Source organism: Loxodonta africana, chromosome 3, assembly GCF_030014295.1.
Source record: "Loxodonta africana isolate mLoxAfr1 chromosome 3, mLoxAfr1.hap2, whole genome shotgun sequence".
NCBI lineage: Eukaryota > Metazoa > Chordata > Mammalia > Proboscidea > Elephantidae > Loxodonta > Loxodonta africana.
The window spans coordinates 1,132,230-1,155,946 of NC_087344.1; the positions used below are offsets into that span (position 1 = coordinate 1,132,230).

The following is a 23,717-nucleotide window of genomic DNA, read 5'->3' on the forward strand; positions in this document are numbered from 1 at the left end:
CCCAGACGTTGGTGGCGTCTTCTTAACCCTATGGCTGGGGCATCCATCCGTTCTGATCAGGCGAGGGACGGCAGCTTGCATGCATGTAAAACTGTAAGGTGCCCTTCCTGGGACGCTCCGAGTCCTATTACCTGTGGTCTTGTGTGGGCTACCTGGACCTGCCGTGTCCTGGCCCGAGGTTCTCAAACCAGGGGTATGCCCTGTCCCCGACAGCTGCTCTGCCCAGGACACCTGCAGAACACCTGGATACCCCACACTGGGCTCAGCAGCTGCTAGAGTTTGCCAAGTGACTTGTGTTAACTCGCTCTCTATACATATGTGCCACCATGAACACTTAGCCTGCATCTCCTAAGATCACTCCCCCCAGGTAGCCCCCATGCCCTTGTCCCCCCACACCCACCTGTGGGGCGTCTGCTGCCCCCCATCTGTCTCCTTTACCTGCTCTTCTCAAACGAGGGTCCAACCAAGACTTCTATTCCCTTTGGGGCTTGATATCTATTCTTCGTTTCTTAACAGCCTTAAGGGATAGTAGGCTACGACAATCTGGTAAACCAGCTTTATCGCAGCTTGGTACACGTTGACATGTGAGGGCTTCTGAACTCATCACCACAGTCATGATAAGAACGCCCCCCTCAGCCCCGTAGGCGTCCTCTCTTCCCAGCACAGTGAGGGCATGGGGTAGAAAGGAAAAGGGGTGGTTGGACGTGAAAGGCCAGGAGAAAGGGGTGGCTAGTTAGGTTTGCTTTGGGTGTGGGGAGCAAGACACATGCTCCCCAGACAGGCTGCATGAGTAGGGGCCTGGGTGTGTCCCCCCGTTGGACGGCCTCACCAGCAGCCCCACAGGGCGAGGTCTCGATGCGTGACCTGGGTTTAGGGTCAGGGAAAGTCTCTTGTCACCACCTCTGCAGCGCTGGTCATGCGACACCTTCTTTTCCCGTGTTCCCAAGTCCTAGGTTTGGGCTGCAGGACTTCTGTGTCATCCGCTGTGGCAGAGTAACTGGACAGGTGGCATGCCAGGTACAGCTGGATTGACACCCAGCACCACAGAGCTGTGAGCACCCATCTCCTCAGGTCTCTGGAGAGATGACAGAGTCTGCTTGTGTCTCCAGACGCTGCTGGTTGCTCTTGGCACTTAGCCTCTTTGGTGTGTGGGGAGAGGTGCGTTTTGGTCTGACGCTTTTAGTGGATCGTTGAAGTTAAAACCAATGGGAAGGGTATGTCACGACCACTCGTGTGAAGTGTTCTGAGGCCCCTAGTGAACTAACGCCTTCTCCTTTTTGAAACAGCAGAAAGGACCCAGAAGTGATAACAGTAAATCAAATAAAATATTTGTTGGCGGAATTCCTCACAACTGTGGTGAGACAGAGCTCAGGGAATACTTCAAGAAATTCGGAGTGGTGAGTGCTTTCCTGTGCCAGCTGGTACCGGCGGGTCTCCTACATGCCCTTCACCGGCCAATTCTCAGGGTGCAGTAGTGGGACTGTCTACCGCCTGGGGCTTTTAAACCTCCAGTAGTGCTCTCTATTCCCTCACCCACTAAGGAAAGACCAGACACCCATCCTCCCTGCAGTGCACGCTTCATTCCTCTGTGCGGCGATCCTGCAGCTCCCCAGGCCAATGCAGATGAACCTACTGGGCCCGCTGGTGGGTCCTTTGCCCAGACCACGAGTGCCAAGCATTAGGTCTTCATGTCTGAGGAAAAAAGGGGCTCATTTGGCTCGACTGTGGAAGCTGGCCTGGCCTCTGAGGCCGTGTCCCTCAGGCTTCCAGGTCTATCTTTCTCCCAGTCCTGATGGGACCCTGAGGATGTTCTTGGCCTTTCCCAAGCACGGGGGCTGGTGCTGTCCTGCAGAGTGGGGGCCTGGCCGAGGTTGGGGGTAGAAGAAAGGATGGGACTACCTTTGCTCAGCCCTGGCCCGGAGTAGCTTAGACCCCGTCCGCTGTGAGTGTGGGTCTCGCAGGCCACCCTGGGCCACTCGGCCCTCGTGAGAGATGTTTTCCACTGCGTCTGCCTCATAGCTCCGCCGTAGCACAGACCATCCTTCTGTGGTTGGTTTTCTGGAGTCACGGAGGGTGGGGTATGGGGAGGAGATGGAATCAGCTGGAGCTGACATCTGGTGAGCGGCCGTTGGCGCACGTGGGGCGCGCTAGGGGCACAGCAGGGAAGGGCTAGGGCGCGGTGTCAGGGTTCCCCTAAGAGCAGAGGCACCCAGGCCACAGGCTCCCCACAGGGAGCTCCCACTGCCATTTGATCAGGCTGGCCTGGGGCATGTGGGTTGGGTGCTGTGTGCCAGGAGCCACGGTGAGGGAAGCGTCTGGGCGGCAGGGTCGGCGGGACACCCGGCGTGCTACTGCCTTCAGGGTGGGGCACTCCCGCAGCGCTGGGCCCCCTTATCGATGAATGGGGGGATGCCTGCAGGGTCCGCCCCCCCCGCCAGGACAGGTGGCTGGGACCCTCAGATCAGCGACCACTTGGACCTGGCAGTGGGCTACTCCCTGATGTCTCCCGCCGGAACTGTCCTGCTCTGACGCCGTGACTGTTGGAGCCCCTGCCTCCTCGGGTGTCCCCACCCTACAGCCAGGATGCCCCCAGCTCAGTCCAGTCCCCTCAGACACTGTTGGGCACGGGTCTTTTGTAGTAGCTGAGGTGTATTCCTGATGAGCGGAGGGTGTGCCCCGCAGGCTGTGGCAGCCGGGTCCTCGAACACATCCTCTCTGTTGCAGGTCACGGAAGTCGTGATGATCTACGATGCTGAGAAGCAGAGGCCTCGAGGTAAAGGCAGACCTCGTTTGTCCTGGAGCTTCCTCCTCCTCTCCTCAGATGGCAAACTATCTCACCCCAGACTCCGGCGGCCGGGAGCAAGTCCCTCAGCCAGGTGCTCAGCCCCGTAGACACGGGCCCCATGTGCGGCGCACCTCTGCCCGTCTGTCTGCTCCCTGGGGCTGGGCTAGAGTGGACCCTTTTTACTTTTTAGCTCCTTTTGGAGTTTTTACATCTCAACGTGACCTTCACCATGGTTTCTATTTTCAAACATGTATTGAAGATTTGTGGTTTTTTGCACTGCAACTTCTTTGCCTCAGATGGTCCCTTGGTTTCAGTTAGTGCCAGTGTAGCCAGATGTCTGCCTCCTGCTGTCAGGCACATCCCTGCCCCTGTTTGAAGCCCACTCCGTGCTGCTTTCTTGTTTCTTTCATTTCTTTTTCTTTTTGGTCCCCTGGAATCAGTGGGCCAGGCAGGAGGAAGGTGGAGAGTCACGTCACGGTGTCCTGATGGGTATGGAGCTGGGTGATGTCCCCACGCTGGACCCTCTGTGGGTGGCTGCTGCTGTCTGTCCCCCCCTTCTGTTTTTGGTGCATCAGCCGCTTTGGGGCCGGCTGTGTGCACGGAGCCGCCGGTCGGGGGCCTGTCTGCGGCAGCCCCCGTGTCTCCCGTGCCGAGCCAGGCGCCGCGGCCGCAGCATGCTCACGTCATGCTGGAGAATAGTTTGCCATTTGAACTCCCGCCCCTCCTCTTCCTCGTGATTAAGTTACGTACTCCTCACTCCATGTCGAGTAAGCCGTTAAGTCTTAGTCTGAATTTGAACTTAGACGTATGTGCTTAGTGACATATTTAAGTGTTTCGTAGTAAAGTACAGTGATGTTAAGTAAGCTGTTTTCCTTTCTCTCTGCATTGTTTGTGATTAACGATCTCTCTAGATTTCTCTTCTCCAGGTGCTAAGTGTTATCACACAGGTACAGGCCAGTTCCGCAGTCAGGAGGGCGCGGGCTCTGCTCCAGTGGGGTGTAAACGAAGTTTCAGTGTGTTTTCTCTTCCGCTCCTCGGTGGCGACGTCCCCTTCTTGACAGACGCACTCCCTAGACATTCCGCGCCAGGGGCCTCCTTAACCCGGGACTCGCTTCTGGCACCGTTGTGGGGTCAGAGGACTGGGACCACGTGACCCTGTGGTTTCAGACACTCCTGCAGCTGGAGCAAACGTTACATTCTGGAATGTGTTGTTTCATCACCTGTGTTCTGTTCCAAATGTCGCCTCTGATCTTGTGAAACTCCGTGCGCGGGGACCCCGAGTACTGGCCTTCCTGCTCCCTCCTCGCCTGCTGTGGTCCTTGTTCTCTCGGCCACACCGCTGGCTGGGGCAGGAGGAGCCGGCTGAAAGAAAGCCCCAGTGGTCTGGCCCGGGCCCCAGCTCCCGCGTGGTTGCACCGTCCTCACTCCAGTCCTCTGGGGGAGGGGGCTCCCTTGGAGCATGCACGAGCCAGGGTCAGGGTGGTGCCCCAGAGATCACCTTCCTGTTTTCTTGCCCCTTTTTGCCTCTTAGTAAAACTGGCCTCTTCCCTGTCCTTCGCTCTGTCTCTCCCATCCCCATCTCGGGGTTTCAGACCAGGGATGCAGTTCTCACACAGGGTTCTGTACGTGTGTCTCGTGAGTGTCTCGGTGTCTCTACCTGTCCACCGCCATCAGCGGCACTTGACCCTGTAGAACTAGCGCTGGCACCCTTTCCCATGGGCGCCTGGTGGCCCAATTTCTCTTGCCTCACCCTGCTCCTGTCTCCCGCTGCCCAGCCGCCTCTCGGCCCTGTCCCTGCGTGTTCATGTGTACAGCTGCGTCTCTGTGGGCGCTGCCTTCCTCATGCTCCGGCCTCAGTTTTGTTTCGTGTCGTCTGCGGATATCCATGTGCGTGTCTGTGTGGTCCTGTGTGCATGTTGGGGACACACCAAGGCCCTAAGTCCCGGTGGTGCTTCACCGGCCATCTTGTCACCTCCACTCTGGGCGCTGCCTCTCCTCCCGCTCCCGTCTTCCTGCCCACAGCTCCGCGCACACCTGTGCCATGCAGCCCCACTTCATCTGCTTGAGGGGCACCACGAGGGGCCATTCTTCCCAGTGCCCCCTGGCCCCCGTGACCCCTAAACTGCGTGCTCCACCCCAGCCACATCGGTGAGCTTGCTCTTCCTGCCTCCCTCCACCCTGGCCCCACGGTGCTGCTGTGAGCTCGGCTGCGAGCTCGGTGCTTCACGGTGCACCCCCCCGCCCCCCACACGGCCACTCTGCAGACCCCGCTCTGCGCATAGCCCTCTGCGGCCATCCTTTGTTCTTCTGCAGGCTTTGGCCACTGTCTGCTGTCTGGGGTGGTGGGAGCCCATTGCCCTTCCCGTGCCCTGGGAAGGAAGGGTGTCCACAGGGCACCCAGGAATCTAGTCCCCCTGCCAAATAGTAGCCCGTGAGCATGAACTGCCCTTAGCTGGGGTCACACTCAGCCCAGACCAACCAAACTTCGTTTATACTGCCACGTTCTCGTGTTTGGGAGACACTAAATTGTTTTTCCTTTAAAATTTTTCTTTTTTGATGACATGATGCCTCTTGCTCTTGCTGCTGACAGCAGAATTTGACCTGCTGGAATCCGTTTTGGCCTGTATCTTTGTGTATTTTATTTACTTATTTATTTATCTATATATACATATATTATATATCTATATACATATACACATATATACGTACGTATATTATCTCTGGTAGGACTCCATGGGCTTACCCAACGGTGTTGGATAAGCTTAGTGAGGCACTAACTGTGATAGATACTGTACTGTTGAACGCTTTAGAACGATATTTGGCTGCTGTCAGCACTAGCTGCAAAGCAAATTGCAAGCCGAGGAGGAGAACCCGGGTTTCAGAAAAGCGGAGACTTATACAGTGCCCACAGCTGGCAGGGCGGGGCTCTAGCTGCACGCTCCCCTGCGTGCAGGTGTTCCCATAAGGAAGCTCTCCAGGCTCTAGCCATGGCCTCTTCTGGTGGTGTGTCCCCAGTGGCCCACATCGACAGCTGAGGGCGCACAGGAGCCAGGCCCTCATTGCTTTACTGTCTCAGCTACTGCTGTCCAAAACATGTACCCCTTGTCCCCTATTAGTCCCTGATTGACCTCAACACAGAGCCTGAGTTCACCCGCGGACCCCGGGTGTCCAGGGCAGAGCCTCCTATGGCCTCGGTCACCAGGGCTACCATTCCATGGTGGGTAGGGGGTCTCTGTTCATCCAAGGCCCCCAGCCCCAGGCCACAGCCTGGCTTGCTGCCTGCTCGGCTGAGACGGGAGTGGCAGCGCTGACGGCCACCACCCAGGCCCAAGCGCAGGGCCAGCGGTACGCCCACCCATCAGTTGCTTCGCTGAAACCCGGGCCGATCCCTCGGTCTGTCCCTAATACTGTTCATCGTCCTGTTTTGTATCACAACACCCTGCTACCTTGATTCACTCTTCGTCGTTGGCTAGGTTTTGGATTTATTACTTTCGAGGACGAACAATCAGTGGACCAGGCTGTCAACATGCATTTTCACGACATCATGGGCAAAAAAGTGTGTAGTTGTAGTTTTATTTTACCTTAAGACCAAACCAAGCCTTAGGCAACCAGGGGTTTCCCCGGTAAGCATGCCCCTTCTCAGAAAACCAGCCAGCAGCCTGTTGCAACCCTGGCTACAGAGCCCATGGCTCCGGGAAGCAGTGGCTAGTGGGGGGCTGCCTGCCTGCAGGGTGGTCCCGGAGCAGCTCTGCTGTGGGGGGGTGGGGCTGCCCAAGGATGGGTGGGCAGGGCCTCCAGGAAGAGGGCACACATGGCCGAGGCAGGCTGGCCCAGGGGAACCACGGTGTTGCCTCAGGCTTGGTTGCAGTTACCACTCCTTCAGATGTCTGTCTCATGTGATTGTCTAGTCCTGGCCCGATGGCTGGACAAGCAGAGGACCTTGGAGAACCGAGGTCCCATGTCAAAACAAGCGAAACGTAAACATCATGAAGGATTGGTGTTTTTAAATCGGGTCACTTACTGTGAAACTCCGGTCCAACCACGTGCTCTCGATAGACTTAACCACCATGCAGTGAAGTGACCCCGGGTTGTTTCATCTTCATACTGTGTTGCTGCCACGGAGGTGAGCGGGGAGAGGGAGCTAGTCCGCCCACTTTTTCACAGCTTTGTTCCCCAGTGAGTTAGGGTCAGGCACGTGTCAGAAAGGGGTCCTGAAATGGTCATTCTTTCTGCACCCTAAATCTCTGAGATCTTAACTCCCCAGCGAGTAATTGGTAGAAATTACATGGGGTGGGATATTTTACAGTTGCTCGGGGCTCCCCGTTTTTTTCAGGGTTCCTGCTGGGTCTTTTAAAGCCAGCTCAGCGTACACAGCTAGTAGCCAGCTTCTGAGATTCCAAGCCAGCCTCACGGTCCTGGGCGCAGTCAACGTTCTCCTGCCCCAGCCTAAGGCTGTCTGCCCTTCTGGCGAGACCATGGCTGTTCTTCAGTATCAAGCAGGGTATTGTACCTGTAGTCACAGCCCCCTTCAGCTGTACCACTGCACTGCAGGTTCAGAAACAGTGTAGCCTATTCTTACACCTAGCGTTAGTTGCAGTCTCAGTGAGCCCACCTGAACCTGACGGCAGGAGGACCAGCAGCCCCTGTGCCACCTCCTTGGCTCATAGCGTCAGCTAGCGTGCAGGTTGCCAGGTGTGCAGCCGCTCAGCCCGAGGTCAAAGGACGCTGTGCTCGGATGTCCAGGTACTGTGACATGGCCTAGAATGTTGACAGCTAGGACAATCGTGGGGCAGGAAGAGTTCCACTGAGCGCACGGGTCTGCCTCTGTGCTTGGGAGTCTTCCCAGGGTGCCTGTAGATTTGTGGGAAACAGCTATGTCTGACTTAGGTACTGAGCACAGAGCTGAGACTGGGGCTCCCTCCCGTAGAGCTAGCTCCAGGCTCAGCTGACCTCTGACCCAGCTGCCTGTCCCCAGGCCACCACTGGTCTGCGGACAAGGTGACACCCTCAGTGAAATGGGGGTTTCCGCCGCCAGTGTGCTCAAGGCCTGGTCAGCAGTTAGCATCCAGGAGGAAGAGGGCAGAGAGGGCTTCCTTCAAGTCACAAGGTTGGCATTGCTTGGTGAGCTGGGACCTGGCTCCCTGGAAGCTGTGCGAAGACTCATTAACTTGAGCTCTTTGCGACGGGTCCTTTGGTCCTCCTCCTGCCCACCTTCAGCTGAGGGGGGTGTATTCCATCACGTGCATGTTCTCAGGGCCTCGAGGGGTGGGGGCGCAGCCGCAGAGGCAGCTTCCCGTTTGTTCTTCGCCAGGAAGGGTTTTCAGGCAGAGCTGAAAGAATTCTGAATGCTAATACCGAGCCCCAAAGCGGCTCCCACGGTGGTTGGTGGCCATCTTTATCCTCGTGCCTGTTAAAACTCACCACGAGATCAGAACAGCCCGGGGTGCACAAACGCTAAGGCTGCCATCGAGCGGGGTCGGTGCGTGCTGCTCAGAGTCTGTCCCCGTCTTCAGGGGACGCGCTCTGTGGCCGTAGCCCTCAGCGTAAGTGGGCCAGGTGTGTCCAGGCCCTGGGGCGCGCCCCGCCCCTCCCCACCTGGGCAGACACAGTATGAAGATCGCTTACTGATTCCAACGTCCATTTGATTGCATGTTTGTTGACTTTTTTGTTAGATGTAACGTAAGATTCTCTACCACATCCATTCCCTCTGACATTGTTTTGAGTTAATTAAGATTCTTTAAGCGTTAGCCTGGGGAAGGTAAGTGTTTATCTTCCATTAGACATTTTAAATAAAAACCTTAAGTAAACAAACCAACTGTGTTTCTCAGGTATGAGCTCAAATTGCAGGCGGTGGGGTGGGCTCGGGCTAGGGGGGCCCTTGGTGTCCCCACGTGGCCACAGCCCGGGGTCCGGCTCCTGTGGCCGGGGCCCAGGTGAGGCTGAGGTGGTTGGAGGAGTCGGTTGCTTTGCCTCATGTCTCTCGAGGCCTTTGGAGGGCGCTGCTGCTGCCCTGTCCCTGAGGGCCCGGCGCTCAACCCTGGCCTCCGTGCAGGGCCGGTCTGGCTTCCAGTTGTACCTGTTGTACCTGAGAAACATTTTTTTAAACAAAAAAATAAAACACTTCTTAAAGAGAAAAGAAAAAGCTACCGGCCTAAATAAGGTTTATAGTTAAGTTTTTAGTCTTAAGTCATAAGTTGCTAAGTGTAGTTGTAAGTTACCTGCGGGTGTGTCTAATGGGAAGGGGTTTGGGACCGGCGACTGCTCCCTAAACCTCAGCTCGGTTTGTCTAGGTGGAAGTGAAGCGGGCAGAGCCTCGCGACAGCAAGAGCCAGGCTCCCGGCCAGCCGGGGGCCAGCCAGTGGGGTAGCAGGATCGTGCCCAATGCCGCCAACGGCTGGGCCGGCCAGCCCCCACCTACGTGGCAGCAAGGATACGGCCCGCAAGGTAAGGCCCTGTGTGGCTCTAACAGCCCAGTGTCGGGGAGGGAGGGAGCCTGCCAACACCTGACAGGCTAAGGGAACAGGCAGGGACCCCTGGGCCTGGTGGGGTATGTGGCCTGAGCACCCTTTGGGCCATGAGCCTGCACCCTGTGGGCCGTGAGGTGCAGTGGCTCGGGCTTCTGGGCTTCTTCCCCCAGACCTCATGGTTGAATACATCTCCTTGGGGTCAGGGGTCATAAGGGTGGTGCAGGAGCACACGGAGGCAAAAACGGGACATCCCCCTCAGACCTCAGGGGCTGGCGTAGCTCGTTGCTTGCTCACACAGGTGTCATGGCTGCTTGAGGAGCTAGCCCCATGCTTAGGCACCCAAGTGTCCCCTTTAACTGCCCCCCTGTCCAGCCTCAGCAGAGGGGTCAGTGTGCCTGCCAGTGTGGCTGCACCTTGCTCCTGCTGCCTACCTGGCTTTGGACAGATGCCTGTCCTCTAGCAGGATCAGGGTGGGGAGGAGGGGCCGTGGTGAGATCTTTGATGCTGTCAAAACCGTCTTCACAAAATGTCGCTTCCGTGCAGGAAAGGGCTAGGCAGTGCTGGCAGGCAAGCTTGGAGGCGGGGGGGCTGGCAGCCCGTGCTGGATGGGGAGCCAAGATGGGCATCAGGCAAGTGGCCTTGGGCATGTTGAAGCTGACGTGGCCGCAGTTCAGATCAAGTGCCCACGATTTGAGGGCGTGTCCGTCCCTTGCTTCTCTGCGTACCTAGCACGCGCAGAGCAGAAGGGGCCTGGTCCCAGCTCCTCAGCACCCGCTCCTGAGCGTCCCATCTGTCTGGCGTCAGCCAGGTTGTATGTGTCCTCCTGGACTGGCTCAGGACTGTCACAGGCTGTTCAAGAGAGGGCCAGAGGGCTGGGCGACCTGGGAGGATTCCCGTGAGCCTCGCTCTTCAGGACACAAAGGATGGGATGCGTCTGGGCCAGCAGAGGAACAGTCAAGTCACACTGAAATGGCAGGCGCCTCCCAGGGGGCCTGCGTGGGTACCTCCCCCTTCTGGTTGGCCATCAGAGGCTTTGGGGCCTCCAGGAGCCCCCAGATCCTGGTCATTTCTGGATTGACAATGCAGCCTTGAGTTTCTTAAGAAACTCACAGACCAAGGCTAGAAATGGTGTGAGCTGGAGGGTGGGTACAAACTGGCTTTGCGGGATACCAGGCCTGCTTCTTATCACAGGAGGGGGAGCACCTGACCCATCTCCTCTGGCCGCTGGGTCCACACCCCACAAAGGACTTCATGGACTCCCCTTTGTGCCTCCACGCTTCCCAGGGAACGGGAGGTGCCTGGAGCTCGGCACAGCTGGGTACCCCACTCCCCTCCAACCTGTGAGCCCTCTCACTCTGGCTTTGGATGCCTTGCGGCTCTCGGGAGTTTTCTCTTCTAAAAATTAATTTGTACTACAAAATAAAACACAGCTGCTGTGGCTGTTTTCTGTGAGACAGACACCCTCGTCTCCACCAATATGTCAAGACCCAGAGCTTCGTGGCCGCCACCCCAAGCCCCCAGCCTGACTGGCCATCCCCACCTGGTGTCTTCCAGTGCCTCACCTCTCCCTTCCCCCCTCCCCCCCGCCCCCGTATTCCCCTCCAGCCCTTCCAAGACACTTCTGTTGATGCACCTGGGCAGGGGGACTGGGGCTGCTAGGGACCTCTGCCTGGGTAACAGGCTGGCATCTGCTCTGTCTACCCATATGTCTGGGGCATCCCGGGAGGCAGCTCTCCTCTCTCTGGGGCTGTCAACTGTACAGGTGTCTCATGCAGCTTCTTAGAGCTCGGACATCGTTTCTCGTCCATTTAGTAAACACTCAGGAAAGTCTCAGCACAGTGCCATCTCCCCAGAGCATGGCAGAGGAGAGGGTGGGTGAAGAGTCGACTCGGAGGCAGAAATGCCCACTGCTCTGGCTTGGGCTTCGCAGGAGCTCACTGGGTGGGCAGGCTGCTTGGGTCTTGGGGGGTGTATTTGGTGCCTGGTGGGCTCAGCAAGTCATTGCTGGGAACGATGTCACGCAGCACCAATCCTCTTCTGTTCTCTGTTTAGGAATGTGGGTGCCAGCAGGACAGGCAATCGGTAAGGCCACACTTCTTAAAAAGCGCTACATATAGAACTCGAGTTGCATGGTTCTGGCCTCCACTCAGGTGGTCCAGGTTCCCCGTGGCCCAGGGTGGCTGTGGCACCTGTCCCTGGAGGGTGAGGGGCCCTGGGTGGCGGGGCCTGCACGGGTCAGGTGACATCGGATGCACCCTCACCTGCCTTCTCTCTTACAGGTGGCTATGGACCGCCCCCCGCGGGGAGAGGAGCACCCCCACCGCCCCCGCCATTCACCTCCTATATTGTGTCCACGCCGCCTGGGGGGTTCCCCCCACCGCAGGGCTTCCCCCAGGGCTATGGCGCCCCTCCTCAGTTCAGTAAGTCTGACAGGGAGGCCAGCACAGAGGTTATAGCCCTTGGGCCTCAGGCAGTCGTCCTCTGTGGGGCCAGATACATGCAGAGGAAGGCCTTAGCTCCACATCTAGGAGCAAGCTAATTGTAACTCTGGTGCTGTCGTGGTAGGGGCAAGTTTGGAGCCGGGCCACTGCCCAGCACCCCTTTCTGGAGAACACGAAAAGGGTCGTGTATCTGCTGTCAGCACAGTGATGTCTGTGCTGTGAGGCCGCGTGTTCTAACACTTGAGTGTACAGGTGGACACCCCCCTCCCCGACATCCTCCTTGGTGAGCGGCCCAGACGTCCTCAGTCTTTCACACAAGCTGAGGGGACGCTCAGTTCTCGCCTGACTGTCCTCTCTGGCGGAGAGCTGGCCCTCATACCTGCAGGCCCTGCACCGTGATGGTCTGTCTCCTAGTTAGCCCTGCTGACAGAGTCAAAGGAAGTTGGTGGAGCCCATTAAATATATTTCATTTATCCCAGCGTATCCCAAAGACGGGCACTGTGCCATAAGTGGGATGAAATAGCTCACGTTCTCTTTGTTCTGAGTCTGAGGCCCAGGGTACATTTCCCACTTGCAAGTACATCCCAACCTGGGTCTGGTCTGTAGTCTAGACAGAGGCTCAGAAACGCAGGCTTGACGACAGGCTGTGCGGCCCTCACGCACGCCATCTGCTGGCCCTGCCCTAGGGTTGAGGACTGGGCAGCGACAGACTGGTGACCATTTGTAAAGCCAGGTGACCACTGGGGCTGGGGGTTCTGGGGCCTCGCCCAGCTGTCCTTCACGGTGCTCTTGGATCACCTGTCTTCCTGGAGCACGTGGCTGGTGCTTCACTCTGGGTGGCCGTCTGGTCCTTTCTATAGCGTGCACATTCCCACACCACACCTGCTTGATACCCCGTTGGCATGATGTCCTGGGTTCCAGTTCTGCTCAGTCATCCTAAGGACACTTGGCGTGTGAATCTTTTCCCAGTGTAGGTCTGTTCCTCAGGGCTAAGGCCAGGGCTGCAGCCACACGGTCTGAGGCTGTGGGCATCTCTGGGGTCTGCCCAGGGGTGAATTTCCTGGGGGGTTCCTGACACTGGGCCGGGCACCACCTGCTCTTGGCTTTGGCTGCACATGGCCCTTTGCCTTTCTCTCTTGTTTGTTCCAGGCTTTGGCTACGGGCCTCCGCCTCCGCCGCCTGACCAGTTTGCACCTCCAGGGGTCCCTCCTCCCCCGGCCACTCCTGGGGCAGCGCCACTGGCCTTCCCTCCGCCTCCTTCTCAGGCTGCCCCGGACATGAGCAAACCCCCGACGGCACAGCCTGACTTCCCCTATAGTCAGTATGGTAAGTCCGTCAGGCAGTACCTCCCGCCACACCCAGCCATGTGGCATCCTGTCCCCGACGCTCGGGGACATGGCCCTGTAGCTTCTGCCTTCTCCCCTCCGCTGTGAGTTACTACAGTGCTGGCTGGAGGTCAGTCAGAGGCCGCACGGGAGGGTATGGCAACCAGAAAGTGAGTGTTTACCTTCTCTTGGGTCTGGTCAGGGTCAAAGCACAAAGTGCTGGTCATAGGAGAGCCTCAGATTCCGGAACCTTGGGGTTCAGCTGGTCTGGGAGCTCTAGGCTGTGACCGAGCAGGGAGGATGTGGGGCTGAGACACCCTGAGCCGGGAGCCCGTGCAGGTGCAGGCTTAGGGCTCCATGTCCCTGTGGGGTGCTGTGACAGGCTTTACTGCCATCAGGTGCTCTAGGCAAACCACCTGGGGGTGTCACCCACCTCCCCTGGGCATGGCGAGGGGTGGACGGGTGCAGGGTGTGTATGCTCAGGCTTCCAGACAGACGATGCTGGAGCTGCAGCCGGTGTCTGGACATCAGATTGTGCTGATATGAGGTGACATGGTGTGCAGGGACCTCCATGCTTGGCCTGGAAGGGGGTGGCTTGTGGAGTTGTCAGATTGCCAGGCTGTGTTTATACTCAGGACACAGGGCAGGACTCGGGTTCTGGACGTCACCCTGGTCACCCCAGGTAGTTCTGCCCACATGAGCATGGGCACACATGCGCAGACAGGCACATGTTCACACGTGCACGCTTACACGCACACATACTGCATGCATACGTGTGTGTACACGCACTCATGGCCGCACACCGCCATGCCCCTTCTGTCTGGCAGGAGGAGCTGAGCCACAACCACTGTCTCAGCCTGAGCCACATGTGGCCCAACCCACCCCACCCCCCACCTAGTCCCTGCCCTGAGGCCTGGCCAGACAGGACCCTGGGCTGCGGTCCTGTATCCCCTGTGGTGTTGGACACCTGGCCCCGCAGAGTAGCGAGTTCATGGCGAGCAGGGGTGCGTGTGGCCCGGGGCTGTGCGTGCCGCTCCTGTGCAGGCAGCCTCAGGGTTCGTCACCCTGGTCTCCTTTCTCACCAGGCCTGGGTTCCTATTCTCCAGACCCAGCAGGCTTCGGGCCCCTGCTTTGTTTACTCTCTTATGGTCAGGCCGAGCAGTGATGTGGCCTAGGTAGGTGGCACTCCTCCTGGGACCCCTCCTGTCTGCTGGAACGAGGGCTGCCCTCACCTACCGCCTGCTCAGGGACACCAGCCAAGCCTCGGATGCCAGTTCTGGGTCCCAGAGCCCATTACCACCCACGAGGCAATGATGCGGGAGGGCCTTGGCCAGCGGGTGTGCCCACTCCCTCACTTGAGCCACTCGACGGCCACGCTGTCTTGTGGCCTGCAGAAATTAGACTGTCGTGCCCAGGCCCGCACCCCAGGGGAAAGAGGATGCCACAGGACTTGGGCCTGGCCGGGGATGATGGTGGGTACCTAGGAACTGCCACCCTTGAGGGGACATGGGCTGTGCTTTGGCTCCCAGTGCACACTGCTGGAGAACTTTCTAGAACCACTTGTCCGCAGCGTGTCTGATGTGTTTCCAAATTTGAAGGCCTTCTAGCCTCAGCTACTGAAGTGCCCACCCTATCCTGTTCCTGCTGGGATGAGTGGGGAAGCAGTTCAGCGCAGGCCCGGGTCCTTGTGGTCTGAAGTTGCTTCTCCTGTGCGGGGGCAGCTTGTCCACAGCCTGTCCCGGTGATTCGGAGAGGGCTGTGGGGAATCGAGAACTCCTCAGAAACTCCGTGGGCTTCTCTCCCTGCCAGAGCTGGGACGACAGGTGCTGGCACCCTCACGCCCTGGCACAGGCGAGCACGGGTCTTGCTTGGTCACCGTCCTCTCGTGCGGCGTCTGGCGCTGACTGGAGGACAGGCCCCATGCGTGGGTAGTGGAGCACCTGAGACATGGCCACATGCTCCTGGCCGATGCTAACAGGACTCTCCCCTCCCAGCAGGTTACGGACAGGACTTGAGTGGCTTCGGACAGGGTTTCTCAGACCCCAGCCAGCAGCCCCCCTCCTACGGAGGACCCTCAGTGCCAGGATCGGGAGGCCCTCCTGCCGGCGGAAGTGGCTTTGGCCGAGGTCAGAACCACAACGTGCAGGGATTCCACCCTTACCGACGCTAGGCAGCCCGCGGCGCAGCCAAGACCAACCGACGGCCCCAGACTTGTGACCGCGTGACAATCACACCTGACGGGGCGGGGAGGGGCGGGCAGCAGGCTTCTGGAGGCGAGGCGCTGGGGGTGTTTGGACTGAAGTTTTTAACTATATTTCTTTCTTTAACCCATCAGCACAATAAAAAAAAAAGTCACTGGTTTAAACAACAGGGTTTTAAAAAATTGTCTTCAGCTTTAATTCAAAACTTCAGGTTTCTTTTTCTTCCTTTTATTTTTTCTGAAATTATTTTCCTGAGCCTTTTGTGTTACCATATATTGTAAACTTTTATGTTGAGAGAAAAAAAATATACATTTACAAATTGTGAGATTTTTAAGAGAAATTTTCTACGCTGTATCCTGGCTTATTTTTTAATTTAAAGCAGGGTTTCCGTCAGCACTGAAGGACGCGAGGGTGCCTGTCTTGTTCTCTCGCTCTGGCTTTGGGGTTTGGGACTTGTTGGTCCAGAAACTCTGGGAGCTTAAAGAAGAAGTCTACTGAGTGTGTTTTGTTTCTGTTTATTCCTTGCTTTTGTCAACCAACTGACTGGCAGTGTTCCCAGGCACCCGGGGTCAGCTTGGGCTGCTGGGCCATGTGTCCAGCCCGGCCCAGTTTGGACCCTGGTGGCGTGAGGCCTTGTCAGAAGCTGACCTCCTCGGGCGCGTGGTGTCAGTGTGTTTCCTGCTGACCAGTCTGACCCTGGTTTGAATAAAGAGACGTGCATTTGGATTAGAAACTCCTGTGTGTCCATTCTTTCCCAGCCTGGGTTCTGGGCTGAGCTCTGGATCTCAGGGTACCACGAGCCTCAGGGTGCTCCTGAGCGTAGCTTTTGCGGGGGGCTGGGCAGGGAGGCCAGGTGCCCCTACTGGAGCAGGCTGAGGTTGAGTATGGGCCAGGACCGGGGCTCCCCTGTGTCCATGGTGATCATTTGGGGGCCTGTCCCAGTAGAGGAAGTTGAAGCCCCTTCTCGATGCACGTGGGAGTCCAACCTGAAGGGCCCAAGGGACAGTCAGTGACCACTGCCAAGGAAAGCCCCTGAGAAAGGTGACCCCTGGGGTGTGGCCCAGGCAGGTGTCCTGACTGCTGTAAACCGGACTGTTCGCCTCAGTGGTCGTGTGCAGTGCAGGACACTCCGCAGCAGGACCCTGGGGAGAGGGCGAGGTCTGCAGCTCAAGGCCAGAGGGGCCTAGGTGCCAGCCTTGGGATGGGCCTGAAGCTAGCCAGCACTGGACACCTCTGGGCACAGGCCACCCTCAGAGCTAGGAGGCAGCGTCCCTTGTCCTTGTGCAGATGGGTGCTGGGAGGCTCAGAGTGGCTGGCTTGCTCACTGAGGGCTCACCCCCATCACAGGTTGGTGGATCCGAGGAGTGAGCAGGGATGTTTGGATGGGAGCTGGGAGGGGACCAGAATTCTACCACTACTGATGGACGACGTCACTACGGGGGCTTCTCTCCTGAGTTCCAGCTGTGCTGGACAGTAAAGCCCCTTTGTGGGTTCCCCAGCCCCCACATCTCTGTCTCTCAAGCCCATGTGGTTTGGGTCCATTTCCTCAGCCCCAAGGCCGCCTGAGAGCGTGCCCCAAGAAGTGAGGGTTTGAAATAGTGATTTTGCAGAGGGGAGGCAGAGGCACGCGGTACAACTCCAGGTTTTAGCAAGAAGACACGGGAAAAATGGGGTGACCTAAGCCTGGGGGGCTCCTCGGTTCTTGTGTCCACTGAGCAGGCTGCAGGCGCTGAGAAACGGGGTTGACCTAAGCGAAGGGCCGGGACCCTTGGTCTGTGTGTCCACCGAGCATGCTGCAGGCACTGACCAAAAGCAGCTTCAGACCTACGGTAAATTCCTAGTTCCTGTGGATCACCCTACTCCTAACTTCCTACAGAATGTTACTCCTAGACAGCTGTTCCCTCCCCTCCTTTTTGTGCTGTTACAGTTACACACATTACATCTATACACTTACAAACCCAGTCATACAGTGTTCCACTTGTCCCATCACTGTCAGTTGTCCTACTGTGGGGGCTCGCACGTTGCTTCCATGCTGCAAGCTATGTCACTGGTATTACAAATAGCAGCAGGGTCACCCATGGTGGACAGGTTTCACCTGAGCTTCCAGACTAGGAAGAAGGACACAGCAGCCTACTTCTAAAAAAATTGGCCAGTGAAGACCTTAATAGCAGCAGAACATTGTCTGACATAGTGCCAGAAGATGAGCCCCTCAGGTTGGAAGGCACTCAAAAGATGACTGGGGAAGAGCTGTCTCCTCAAAGTAGAGTCGACCTTAACGATGTGGATGGAGTCAAGCTTTCGAGACCTTCATTTGCTGATGTGGCACGACTCAAAATGAGAAGAAACAGCTGCAAACAGTCATTAATAATCGGGACCTGGAATGTACGAAGTATGAATCTAGGAAAATTGGAAATCGTCAAAAATGAAATGGAACACTAAATATCGATATTCTAGGCATTAGTGAGCTGAAATGGACTGGTATTGGCCATTCCGAATTGGACAATCATATAGTCTACTATGCTGGGAATGACAACTCGGAGAGGAATGGTGTTGCAGTCATCGTCAAAAAGAACATTTCAAGATCTATCCTGAAGTACAACGCTGTCAGTGATAGGATAATATCCATATGCCTACAAGGAAGACCAGTTAACACAACTATTCAAATTTATGCACCAACCACTAAGGCCAAAGATGAAGAAACTGAAGATTTTTACCAATTTGTGCACCCTGAAATTGATCAAACATGCAGTGAGATGGATTAGTAATTGGCAAATATCAGTAGTTGGAAAATATGGCCTTGGTGCTAGAAAGGATGTCAGAGATCACATGATAGGATTTTGCAAGAACAACCTGTTCACTGGAAATACTTTTTTTAAACAACATAAATGGCAACTATACACGCGGACCTTGCCAGATGGAACACATAGGAATCAAATCGACTATGTCTGTGGAAAGAGATGATAGAAAAGCTCAATATCATCAGTCAGAACAAGGCCAGGGGCTGACTGTGGAACAGACCATCAATTGCTCAATTTCAAGTTCAAGTTGAAGCTGAAGAAAATTAAAACAAGTTCACAAGAGCCAGAGTATGACCTTGAGTATATCTCACCTGAATTTAGAGACCATCTCAACAACAGATTTGATACACTGACCGCTAATGATCGAAGGTAGGTGAGTTGTGGGAAGACACCAAGAACATCATACACGAAGAAAGCAAGAGGTCATTAAAAACACAGAAGAGAAAGAAAAGACCAAAATTGGATGTCAGAAGAGACTCTGAAACTCGCTCTTGAACATCGAGTAACTAAAGCGAATGGAAGAAATGATGAAGTAAAAGAGCTGAACAGAAGATTTCAAAGGGCGGCTTGAGAAGACAAAGTATTGTAATAAAATGTGCAAAGCCCTGGAGTTAGAAAGCCAAAAGAGAAGAACAGGCTCGGCATGTTCTTGGATCCACAATCAACGCCCAGGAAAGCAGCAGTCAAGAAATCAAATGACATATTGCATTGGGCAAATCTGCAGAAAATCTCTTTGAAACATTATAAAGCAAAGATGTCATTTTGAGGACTAAGGTGGGCCTGACCCAAGCCATGGTGTTTTCAGTCACCTCATATGCACGTGAAAGCTGGACAACGAATAAGGAAGACGGAAGAAGAACCGATGTCTTTGAATTATGGCACCGGCAAAAAATATTGAACATACCATGAGCCACCAGAAGAATGAACAAATCTGTCTTGGAAGAAGTACAGCCAGAATCCTCCTACCAAACAAGGATGGCGAGACTTACTCTTATGTACTTTGGACATGTCAGGAAGGACCAGTCCCTGGAGAAGGACATAATTGTAAAAATGGTGTGGGGGCAGCATCTGACCTCTAACTTCGTAAGGGGGAAGGAGAATCAATAGCCCAAGGCTGATTCCTATGAGGTGGAGGTCAGACGTCCTCCAGCCGCTGCCAGCCTTGTCACCAGTTCTCATACCAGTCGTCCCCCCACGTCACTCTCTCAGCATTTCTGCTGAGTTGGATCATTCATTTCAACGACCACACAGAACTCACAGACAATACTCACGATTATGGGTTTATTAGGGAAGTTATGATTCAGGGTCACGAATGCTTGGGATACAGGTCTTCCGCCAGGACAGCTTCTCAGCCATGCCAGCAGGCACACCTCTCTCTGGTCCCTTGGCCTCTGCCCTGTGGGGCAAGTGTTACACAGCCCTTTTAGCTCTGCCGGAGGCACTCAACTCTGCCAATAAGCCACGGCCGGATCGGCCGGAAGGAGCTCAGCTCTAGCTCTATGGGTGGGCAAACCTAGTTCCACCAAGCGCCTGGAGGCATCTCCTGCTCCAAGGCACTCAGCTTTCTCACTCTGTAGTCCTGGGAAGCCCAACACGCAGTTGCATCTTCCCACCTTTGCCGTTTCAGCTCTTTCTTGGTCTCCTGGTTCCGGGAGTTTCTCAGCGCAGGGATTCTGAATCTATCCAAAGGACCCGCCTCACTCCTGGCTCTTCCTTCTTGGTGATGGTGAGATCCTCTCCAACCCTAGCAAGATGGGAAAACTGACCAATCCCTTCATTAGGGTTCCATATACCTTATTTGCATAATGCCACTCAGTCATTGTGTGCCAGTCACAAAGACTATGACTAGAAGGGTCATATCAAGCAATTCATTGCGCCACACCATGCTTGGTAAAGCAGATGGTCAGTGAAAAAGAGGAAGAGCCTCAGTGAGATGGATTGACAGTGGTTGCAACGATGGGCTCAAACAGAGTGACGATTGTGAGGATGGGACAGGACTGGGCAGTGATTTGTTCTGTTGTACAAAAGGGTTGCTATGAGTCAGAACCGACTCGACAGCACCTAACAACGACATACTTATTAATAAAAATTTATGTCTACTAAAGGCAGGTTGCTTACCAGGAGTCTCTGGTTGGTGCAAACGGATAAGCGCTCAGAAGCTAGCCCAAAAGGTTGGAGGTTCGAGTCCACCCAGAGGTGCCTTGGAAGGCAGGCCTGGCAATTTGCTTCAGAAAGAACAGTCACTGAATACCTATGGGGCAGTTCTACTCCAACACCCGTGGGGTTGCTATGAGTCGGACTAGGCTCCAAGACATCTGGTTTTTGCTTATTAGGAGCCCCCTCCCCCCATCGTCTGAGTGTAGCCAGTGTCCCCTCCCCTACCCTTGGTTTCCTTCTTAGCTCTGACACAGAACGTTTCTCCTCCTGTGTCCTCGTGCCCAGTGTCTGTCCCCGCGCCGGATGTGGGCCTCCGTAAAGACTGCCGCATTTTGCTTGCATACCCTAAATCCCCAGACTGGCAAACAGTAGGTACCCCATAAATCTATGTTAAGGTGGGTACCATTGTGTATATTACAAGCACTTACCTGAGGCTCAAAAAGGGGCAGCGACTTGTCCAACGTCCCCCGGTTGAGCAAGCGGCTCGGAAAACACTAGACGGCCGGCTCCAGCCTGGGGGTCGCACCGCCTCCTAAACGCGAAGGCCACTGTACCTCCCTTAGCCGTGTGCTGCGTCCTCCGGACACCAGAGGGCGCTCGTCCGCCGCGAGTGAGCGGAAGCGCGTGCGCGCGCGTACGCCAGGGGCGGGGCGCGCAGGGCATCTCGCGTTAACTGCGCAGGCGCGGGCATAAGCGCTCCTTTCCGAAGAAGCGGCGAGATGGTGAGTGGGGTGCGCTCGCGCGTCTGCTTCCAAAGCATCCGGCTCCATCGGGGCTCGGGCCGCACAGTGGATGCCGGCGTTAGACCCCGCGGCTGCGGCGGCGTCCTCAGTCCTCCGGCGAGCGAGAATGGGGGCGCGGGGCGGGCCTGGTGGGCGTGAAGACGGCCTCAGGCGGGGAGGACGCGTCCGGGCCAGGATGTCCCCGCCGAGCCCCCGTAGCCGCGCGGGCGGCCCCGTTGAGGGCTCGCGGCGTGTGTCCCTGCGGCCCTCCGTACCCGGGAGCTCGCTCTTCCCGCGGGGCACTCGGGCGCCGTGACCCCGCTGCGCGCCCTTCGGGGCGGCCGTGCCCGCGCGCGGGAGGTGCGTCTCGGGGTCCCGCTCACCCCCGTCCCGGCCCCGCGCAGGCGGAAGTGGAGCAGAAGAAGAAGCGGACCTTCCGCAAGTTCACCTACCGCGGCGTGGACCTGGACCAGCTGCTGGACATGTCCTAGTACGGGGGGACCGGGGGGCGCAGGCGGGTGGGGCGACCGGGGGGCCCGGGCGGGCGGGGGGGGACCTGGACCAGCTGGTGGACATGTCCTAGCACGGGGGGGCCGGAGGGCGCGGGCGGGTGGGGGGGGACCTGGACCAGCTGGTGGACATGTCCTAGTACGGGGGGGACCTGGACCAGCTAGTGGACATGTCGTAGCACGGGTGGGCCAGGGGCGCGGCCGGGTGGGGGGGGGGACCTGGACCAGCTAGTGGACATGTCCTAGCACGGGTGGGCCGGGGTCGCGGCCGGGTGGGGGGGGACCTGGACCAGCTGGTGGACATGTCCTAGTACGGGGGGGACCTGGACCAGCTAGTGGACATGTCCTAGCACGGGGGGGCCGGGGGGCGCGGACGGGTGGGGGGGGACCTGGACCAGCTGGTGGACATGTCGTAGCACGGGGGGGCCGGGGGGCGCGGGCGGGTGGGGGGGACCTGGACCAGCTGGTGGACATGTCCTAGTACGGGGGGGCCGGGGGGCGCGGGCGGGTGGGGGGGACCTGGACCAGCTGGTGGACATGTCCTAGCACGGGGGGGCCGGGGGGCGCGGGCGGGTGGGGGGGACCTGGACCAGCTGGTGGACATGTCCTAGCACGGGGGGGCCGGGGGGCGCGGGCGGGTGGGGGGGGACCTGTACCAGCTGGTGGACATGTCCTAGCACGGGGGGGCCGGGGGGCGCGGGCGGGTGGGGGGGGGACCTGGACCAGCTAGTGGACATGTCCTAGTATGGGGGGGCTGGGGGGCGCGGGCGGGCGAGGGGACCGGGGCCTGGGTTGGCGGTGGGCTTGGTGACGGGTGGCCACAGGAGTGGGCAGGCTTTTTCTGTAAATGATCTGTTAGTTGGTGTTCTCGACTTAGGGGTCAGGGGGCCTCTGACGTTGCAACAGGAATGCAGAAAGGAGCTGTGGGGACGAGTGGGCGTGGCTGTGCGCTGATAAGCTTTACAGATTGAATTTAAGGCAGGTTTCCTCTACCTTTCTGTATTCTTGCAACTATTTCAAGATGGGAAGTGTAAAAAAAGTGGTTCACGACCCTTTCATAAGCAGCAGACCTGGACTTGGTACGTGATGACGGGTGTGCTGACCCCTGGTATGAGGGATTTGGCAGGCATGCTCCCCCTAAGCAGGGTGGCAGTGGTGTGACCTGTACTTCTGCAGGTTTCACCAGGTGCGGGGCTTGGAGGATTTTAACTTCCACAGATGCAGCCCGGCTTCCTGACAGCCAAGGGTCCTTGTCATGTACAGGTGTATCTGAGCATTGCTTCCTGGAGGGGACAGAACCGGCTCAGCAGGGTCCATCTCTCTCCAGTGCTGTTAGAAGCCTTTGGCCTGAGCTGGGTAACCGACTGGATGGCAGTAGGTTTGGTTTGGGTTCTCTCTGATCCGCGCTCTCCTAGGCTTCAGGAAGCTTTGTGGTTCTTCAACATGAGCAGCTCAGACCGAATATTTGGCATAGGATGTCAGGGAGCCCCAGTCTGAGAGTGCGCAATGTATTTGGTTCACTACGGGGACCAGGGATGTTAACTGGGCCAGGGTGTGTGTCTGGGGAGGTGGGGGCGCCCAGGGCTCAGGTCTGCTGTGCTGTGTGTCCCCAGCGAGCAGCTGATGCAGCTCTACAGCGCGCGACAGCGGCGGCGGCTGAACCGCGGCCTGCGCAGGAAGCAACACTCGCTGCTGAAGCGGCTGCGCAAGGCCAAGAAGGAGGCACCGCCCATGGAGAAACCTGAGGTGGTGAAGACACACCTGCGTGACATGATTATCCTGCCCGAGATGGTGGGCAGCATGGTGGGTGTGTACAATGGCAAGACCTTCAATCAAGTGGAGATCAAGGTAAACTGTGCAGGTGGGGCTGGGCTGGGTAGGCACGGCCTGGTGGTCCCTTGCTTGCAGTCCGCTGATCCCATCTGCCTCTTCCAGCCCGAGATGATCGGCCACTACCTGGGCGAGTTCTCCATCACCTATAAGCCTGTCAAGCATGGCCGGCCTGGCATTGGTGCCACCCACTCCTCTCGCTTCATCCCCCTCAAGTAGTCCTACAGCCAATAAAGACTCCCAACCCCTGTGGTCCGCGTCTGACCCATCCTTCCTGGTGTCTTTGCCATCGGAGGGGCTCTGGGAGGGGGAGATAGGAAGGTTGTCCAGGGGAAGTGGAGCCGTGGGGTGGTGTCTGATCCTGGCCCTGCTGTGCAGCGAGCCGGGGCTAAGGGGTGGGTGGACTGGGAGCTCCAGCTGGGGGCCTGTGACACATGTCAGGGGATGTCCCTGGGCTTGTGCTGTCTTCCTCTGCCCTGTTA

At 57.2% G+C, this 23,717-nt stretch overlaps 2 protein-coding genes and 1 long non-coding RNA gene across 9 annotated transcripts in view; 2 read left to right on the plus strand and 1 right to left on the minus strand.

Annotated features, from left to right (window-relative positions):
• Positions 1-15,952, plus strand: part of DAZAP1 (DAZ associated protein 1) — a 28,458-nt gene extending 12,506 nt beyond the window's left edge. For 2 of the 6 annotated variants that reach the window (XM_003422527.3, XM_010601860.3), the window contains exons 5-12: positions 1,287-1,397; positions 2,725-2,773; positions 6,259-6,341; positions 9,076-9,229; positions 11,305-11,334; positions 11,532-11,672; positions 12,843-13,019; positions 15,013-15,952. In XM_003422527.3, the coding sequence (XP_003422575.1) occupies positions 1,287-1,397; positions 2,725-2,773; positions 6,259-6,341; positions 9,076-9,229; positions 11,305-11,334; positions 11,532-11,672; positions 12,843-13,019; positions 15,013-15,188 (921 nt within the window). In that variant the 3' untranslated portion in view covers positions 15,189-15,952. Of the gene's footprint in view, positions 1-1,286; positions 1,398-2,724; positions 2,774-6,258; positions 6,342-9,075; positions 9,230-11,304; positions 11,335-11,531; positions 11,673-12,842; positions 13,020-15,012 lie in introns of those variants that run through there. The other 4 variants (XM_023541765.2, XM_010601859.2, XM_023541764.2 and 1 more) reach the window with 4 other exon arrangements.
• A 698-nt stretch (positions 15,953-16,650) lies between these two features.
• Positions 16,651-20,743, minus strand: LOC135230579 (uncharacterized). Its single transcript, XR_010321137.1, has 3 exons — positions 20,603-20,743; positions 20,136-20,242; positions 16,651-19,761 (listed from the first exon to the last, which is right to left on the minus strand). It is a non-coding gene; the product is annotated as an uncharacterized LOC135230579 (long non-coding RNA).
• Positions 20,744-20,837: 94 nt separating this feature from the next.
• Positions 20,838-23,487, plus strand: RPS15 (ribosomal protein S15). 2 transcript variants are annotated; one of them, XM_064280103.1, is made up of 4 exons: positions 20,838-20,896; positions 21,301-21,386; positions 23,019-23,253; positions 23,341-23,487. In XM_064280103.1, the coding sequence occupies exons 1-4, from the start codon at positions 20,894-20,896 to the stop codon at positions 23,452-23,454; spliced, it is 438 nt and encodes a 145-aa protein (XP_064136173.1). In that variant the 5' UTR covers positions 20,838-20,893; the 3' UTR covers positions 23,455-23,487. The 2 variants fall into 2 exon arrangements, with proteins under 2 accessions (XP_064136173.1, XP_064136174.1); XM_064280104.1 differs by lacking the exons at positions 20,838-20,896; positions 21,301-21,386 and adding an exon at positions 22,128-22,148.
• Positions 23,488-23,717: the final 230 nt, after the last annotated feature.